This window comes from Pan paniscus, chromosome 15 (genome assembly GCF_029289425.2).
Source record: "Pan paniscus chromosome 15, NHGRI_mPanPan1-v2.0_pri, whole genome shotgun sequence".
Lineage (NCBI taxonomy): Eukaryota > Metazoa > Chordata > Mammalia > Primates > Hominidae > Pan > Pan paniscus.
Window position 1 is genome coordinate 25,361,304 of NC_073264.2, and position 6,589 is coordinate 25,367,892.

At 45.2% G+C, this 6,589-nt stretch overlaps 1 protein-coding gene across 4 annotated transcripts in view; it reads left to right on the forward strand.

The window, feature by feature from the left end:
- DHRS4 (dehydrogenase/reductase 4) overlaps positions 1-6,205 on the forward strand; it is a 15,478-nt gene extending 9,273 nt beyond the window's left edge. For 2 of the 4 annotated variants that reach the window (XM_034951043.3, XM_034951044.3), the window contains 2 exons: positions 4,140-4,195; positions 5,688-6,205. In XM_034951043.3, coding sequence (XP_034806934.1) covers positions 4,140-4,195; positions 5,688-5,802 — 171 coding nt within the window. In that variant the 3' untranslated portion in view covers positions 5,803-6,205. Of the gene's footprint in view, positions 1-2,685; positions 2,757-2,855; positions 2,908-3,206; positions 3,342-4,139; positions 4,196-5,687 lie in introns of all 4 variants that reach the window. The other 2 variants (XM_034951042.3, XM_034951045.3) reach the window with 2 other exon arrangements.
- Positions 6,206-6,589: the final 384 nt, after the last annotated feature.

The window sequence follows — 6,589 nt, forward strand, 5'->3', positions numbered from 1 at the left end:
ATTCAGTAAACCATGCTATAAACAGATGTGCTGTTATTCAGGCTTTGTTTTTCCATTTATAGAGCACAGGCAGAGTAGATGTAGCGTAAATCTTAGAGCCCTAGAATTTTCAGAATGGTAAATGAGCATTGGCTTCAACTTAAAGTCACTGGCTGCATTAGCCCCTAACAAGAGAATAAGCCTGTCCTTTGAAGTTTTGAAGCCAGGCATTGACTTCTCCTCTCTAGCTATTAAAGCCCTACATGGCATCTTCTTCCACTAGAAGGTTGTTTCATCTACATTGAAAATCTGTTGTTTGCTGTAGCCACCTTCATCAATGATCTTAGCTAGATCTTCTGGATAACTGGCTGCAGCTTCTACATCAGCACTCGCTGCTTCATCTTGCACTTTTATGTTACAGAGGTGGCTTCTTAAACCTCATGAACCAAGCTCTGCTAGCTTCCAACTTTTCTGGAGCTTCTTCACCTCTCTCAGCCTTCAAAGAATTAAAAAGTTAGGGCCTTTTTCTGATTAGGCTTTGGCTTAAGGGAATGTTGTGGCTAGTTTGATCTCCTGTCCAGAACATAAGAACTTTCTCTCCATATTAACAATAAACCTCTTTTGCTTTCTTATCATTTATATGTTCAGAGAAGTAGCACTTTTAATTTCCTTCAAGAATTTTTCCTTTGCATTCACAATTTGGCTAACTGGTGCACATGGTCTAACTTTCAGCCTGCCTCAGCTTTCAATATGCCTTCCTCACTAAGCTTAATTGTTTCTAGCTTTTGATTTAAAGTGAAAGATGTGTGACTCTTCCTTTTGCTTAAACACTTACAAGCCATTGTAGGGTTAATAATTGGCCTAATTTCAATGTAAATGTGTCTCAGGGAATATGGAGGCCCACAGAGAGGGAGAGAGATGGGAGAACGGCAGAGCAGTCAGAACACACAACATTTTTCGATTAAGTTGACCTTCTTTTCTGGGTGTGGTTTGTGGTACCCCAAAACAATTATAATAAAACCATGAAAGATCACTGATCACAGATCACCATAACAGATATAATAATAATGGAAAGGTCTGAAATATTCCAAGAATTACCCAAATGTGACCCAGAGACAAAGTGAGCACATGCAGTTGGAAAAATGGCTCGAATTAATGCAGGGTTGCCACGAAACTCCAATTTGTAAAAAAAAAAAAAAAAAAAAAAAAAAAAAAAACACAATATCTGCAAAGCATAATAAAATATATGTCTATAACTTTTTTTTAATTTGTATATTTTTTAAACTATCACAGTATGTCAAATCCAACCACAATGGCTGATCCTTGATTGAACTCTGGACTTTAAAAAACACACACACATATTTGGGGGACAATTGAGGCCAATATGTTAGATAAAATTATCATCATTGTCAAACTCTTGGTTGTGATAACAGATTATGGTTGTGTAAAAGAAAATCCTTACTCTTTGGAAATGTATGCTAAGTATTTGGGGATAGAGTGTTGTAATATCTGCAACTGAGTTTACTTATTTTATTTTAGGTTATTTATTTATTTTTGTGATGGAGCCTCACTCTGTTACCCAGGCTGGAGTGCAGTGGTGCTATCTCAGCTCACTGCAACCTCCACCTCCCGGGTTCAAGCTATTCTGCTGTCTCATCCTCCTGAGTAGCTTGGATTACAAACACATGCCACCACATCCGGCTAATTTTTGTATTTTTAGTACAGACGAGGTTTGCCATGTTGCCCAGGCTGTTCTCGAACTCCTGACCTAAAAGTGATCCACCCATCTTGGCCTCCCGAAGTGCAGGGATTACAGGCATGAGCCACCATGCCCAGCCCTGAGTTTTTTTTTTTTTTTTTTACACTTTTTAATTTTTGTTCTTTGTAATTTTTGATTTTATTATATAAAATCTTTCAGAAAACTTGCAACTGAGTTTCAATGGTTCATTTAAAAAGCTGTACAGATCTACAGAGAGGACAAATAGGACAAAATGTGAACAATTGGTGAATCTAAGTGAAGGATATCTAGACATTCATTGTACTTCTATCTCCAATTTTTCTGTAAGATTGAAAAATTTTAATATAAGCAGTTGTCTAGAACAGTGTAAACAGGGTCATACATTTGTTTTAGATTATGGATGTGGGGATTCTGATTGTAGCCTGTCCCCCAGCTTCCCCAGAAGGTGACTCCTCATGATCCCACTTTCTAACCATGCCTAGCCAGACAGTCCTTCCTAGAGGGCCAAGAGCATCTCACTCCCTAAGCCCAGAAGCCAGAGAAGTGCTAGAACAACCCCACATATCCAAGGTCAGGCCACATTTTCCCTGAGAAGCATGGCCTACTCTAGGGCAGGTCCAGGAGGCTGACAATTCCAGGCTCTACCTACTTGGAAGAAACAGAGAAAACACAGCTCAAATCCAAAGGCCTCTTCTGGCCCAAATCATACTTGGCTGATTATGAAACAAGATGAACCAGGCTCCATTTTTGCTCACCTGAACCTAATGTATCATTATCTAGCTGAGCAGCTGGTGAGAGCTACTTCTCCCTGAACCTCAGTTCCTTCATGTGTAAGATGCAGGTATATCATCCTAAGATCTTCGTCAGCTCTGACAAACATCCTAGGAACCCACTCTAACTCCTCATTTTTTCATGCCTCCTCCAGTGCTCTTCACTCATGCTGTTTCCCCTTCTTCTCTTGGCTTCAGACTCTGGACATTAATGTGAAGGCCCCAGCCCTGATGACAAAGGCAGTGGTGCCAGAAATGGAGAAACGAGGGTACAGAGAGTGAGAGAGAGCCTGGGTGAGAGGGGACCCCACACGGGCTGAGGGCACTGGTCCACAATGGGAAGATGGTCAGCTCTCTTCTTTTTCCAGAGGCGGCTCAGTGGTGATCGTGTCTTCCATAGCAGCCTTCAGTCCATCTCCTGTAAGAACCCTTTTGTTTGCCTCTTCCATCCCACCCTCCACTCCACATCTTTCCACCCCTCCTATTACCCGAGGAAGTTTGTGTCCCCTTGTAGAATCACACCACCAAGTCCCTGCCCACAAAATAGATGCCTCGCCTCCACAAACCATAACCTAGGGGAGGTTTAGCCACAAGACAGTTTCCTAACTCTGCCCCTCCCTTACAGGAGATCCCTATTGAGCACTGCCCTCTATGTCTAGTTATTAGAACCAAGAATGACCTGGAAACTATGAGTCTAACACATTCTCTTCTTTCCCCAGGGCTTCAGTCCTTACAATGTCAGTAAAACAGCCTTGCTGGGCCTGACCAAGACCCTGGCCATAGAGCTGGCCCCAAGGAACGTTAGGGTGAACTGCCTAGCACCTGGACTTATCAAGACTAGCTTCAGCAGAATGGTGAGGAAGGGGAGCTTTGCATTTGACTGGGACCCCTTGAAAGGCATCCATCTTCTTGGACAGGGAAGCCCAGTACCTGAGTCCTGAGCTCTCAGCCACTCCATTCTCCTTCCCTGGACTTTCCCATATTCCCTCTCTGTACCAGCTGCCCTATACAAGCCACACTCTTATCACACCGTTTCTGAGGTATACGCTGGAGACTGGGGTATTCAGACTGTACTCACACTGTTTCCTCCCTCCTTACATGGATGAGAATTGGAGAGACGCAGCAAAATGCATCACTAGAACCTGAAACAAATGAAACAGATGAGGGCAGTGGGGAGACATGGGAGCTAGAAAAAAATAGGAAGTGAAAGAGGGAAGTCCCTCTCCCCATCCCTCCTCTCAGTTACCATGAGGATGGGCAGTTTCTTCCCTTTCTGTTCCTCACTTTCCTCTTCTTAAACATAAAGAGATTTCTGGGTGGGGTGGCTCATGCCTGTAAACCCAGCACATTGGGAGGCCGAGGCCAGCAGATCATGAGGTCAGGAGATCGAGACCATCTTGGCTAACACGGTGAAACCCCGTCTCTACTAAAAATACAAAAAATTAGCCAGGCGCGGTGGCGGGCACCTGTAATCCCAGCTACTGGGGAGGCTGAGGCAGGAGAATGGCATAACCCGGGAGGCGAAGCTTGCAGTGAGCCAAGATAGCGCCACTACAGTCCGGCCTGGGCAAAAGAGCAAGATTCCATCTCTAAAAAAAAAAGAAAAAGAAAAAGAAAAAAAAAACATAAAGAGATTTCCCTTCTTCCTGCAGCTCTGGATGGACAAGGAAAAAGAGGAAAGCATGAAAGAAACCCTGCGGATAAGAAGGTAAACTGTCGTGAGGGCAAGGGCACTAAGAGACATGAAGATGGGAAGGTCTGGTCCCTAGCAGCCCACAGCCCGCTGTCTCAGTCCCACAGATAACACAGGCAGGCTCTCTTCTGCCTCACAGACCACAAATTCATAAACACTATCATTACAGTGGCCTGAGCAAGAAGTCAGCTTCCCTTTCAAAAGGTAAACACAGAGACATCGGGGTTTCAGCAGTGCAGAGCTCTGGGAGAAGCCCTGAGTCCTCTCTCCACCTGGGGGATTGCCTCCACCTCTGAGCACCCATGGAGACCAGGGACCATAACCAAAACCATGCTTTTTTAGTTCCCTTGAATAATGACACATGTTTACAAAACTCAGGTTGATGATCTACAATCCAAATGAAAAGAATGAAGAGTTTTACTAAGCCCCAAACTCCCCTTGCCTAAGGAGTTACTTTCTTCCCCAGTGAGCTGAGTGAACGGTTCAAGCACCTTTGTCAGGCTCCCTTTCCTCTAAGTTCCCTGCCTCTCTTTAGCTTCTGGCTTCAAGGACAAATGCCAGCAATGCCTAACTCTGTACTGGTCCAGGCATCCCAAATCTTCCCAAAGCCATTCTGATGTGAGACATGAGCTGCAGGCCTGGTTCATAACTCATTAATAAGTCAGGGGATTGTCAACCTAGAGCACCAATGAATGATCTAGCCCATGTAGCTCAATACTGGATTCGCATTAGAATCACCTGGGGAGCTTTTTAAACTGCAGGTGCTCAGGCCCCACCCACTCCCAGAGATTCTTTTTAATTGGTCCAAGGTAGGACTTGACCATCTGGGCTTTTGTTTTTCTTTGTCTTTTCTTTTCTTTTCTTTTTTGGTTTAAGCCTCTCAAATGATTGCAAGATACAACTAGAATGGAGAGCCATTAATTCAGCCCTTCTAGGTTTGAGTTACTCACTCTGCCCACCTCTAGAGCATTCTATGGCAGGCAGATTAAAGTGTCTCCTAACTATGCAGTCACTGATAAAATAAGAATTAGCATATTCTCACCAAATGAACCTGACTTTAAGGCACAAGTATAGATTCCTGAAAAAGTTCTAAGCTGACTCTGTACAAATGGAATCATTTTAAACACACCATTTACTGTCACACAGACTCCCTGATACTTTAGTGTGTGCACATGTGAAACCATTTTTTTTGAAGCATGAAATAATTGCTCACCATTTTATCTATATAACTTTGGATTTTGGTGTCCTGAGCTCTCTAAAAAACGGTGTGTTTCCATAGTATTTGAATATTATGGGTAATGGTTTTTGCAGAGTACAGTATGCTTATACTAAATTATAACAGCATATCCTCGTGGTAACACTATTTGATAGGCAGAAAGCTTGTACACCGATCCTGAAAAAGTCATCTGATAATTCTTGATTAAGCAAATTTAACTCCCTGTGTCCCAGGTGAGGGAGGCAGACCTGTTTGATTTTTACTCCCTTCCTTGCTTCCCCTATTCCCCAGGTTAGGCGAGCCAGAGGATTGTGCTGGCATCGTGTCTTTCCTGTGCTCTGAAGATGCCAGCTACATCACTGGGGAAACAGTGGTGGTGGGTGGAGGAACCCCGTCCCGCCTCTGAGGACCGGGAGACAGCCCACAGGCCAGAGTTGGGCTCTAGCTCCTGGTGCTGTTCCTGCATTCATCCACTGGCCTTTCCCACCTCTGCTCACCGTACTGTTCACCTCATAAAATCAGTTCTGCCCTGTGGAAAGTCCAGCCTTCCCTGCCGTCATGGTGGCGTCTTACTCGGGATTCCTGCTGTTGTTGTGGCCTTGGGTAAAGGCCTCCCCTGAGAACACAGGACAGGCCTGCTGACAAGGCTGAGTCTACCTTGGCAAAGACCAAGATATTTTTTGCCCGGGCCACTGGGAAATTTGAGGGGTGATGGGAGAGAAGGAACCTGGAGTGGAAGCAGCAGAGTTGCAAATTAACAACTTGCAAATGAGGTGCAAATAAAATGCAGATGATTGCGCGGCTTTGAATCGAATCGACCTGTTCATTTCTCAGTGTTGGGTGCTTAGCTGAGCAGAGAGCAGAAGTCTAACCAGGCTGGATCTCCGGATCCCCCAGCCCTCCTCCCTGTCTCCAGGACTTGAGCGTGATGTTCAGGGGTGGAGGTGTCTGCAGAGCTGCCAACTGGAAGGAAGGTGGGACGGGAACTCCCAGGACGTCACGGGAATCCCCGAGGCAGGGCGAGCCCGGAGAGAGTGGGGAAGGATGAACTCTCTAACACCTCCCCGCCCCTTGCCTCCCGGATCAGGCCAGGTCCTCTCCCCGCATGGCCCTATGTCCCGAGTTCCCTCCCGAGTCAGCAAGTACAAGCTGGACGGGTCCTGAGCCGGTGGGGAATAGAGAAAGGCCCTGCA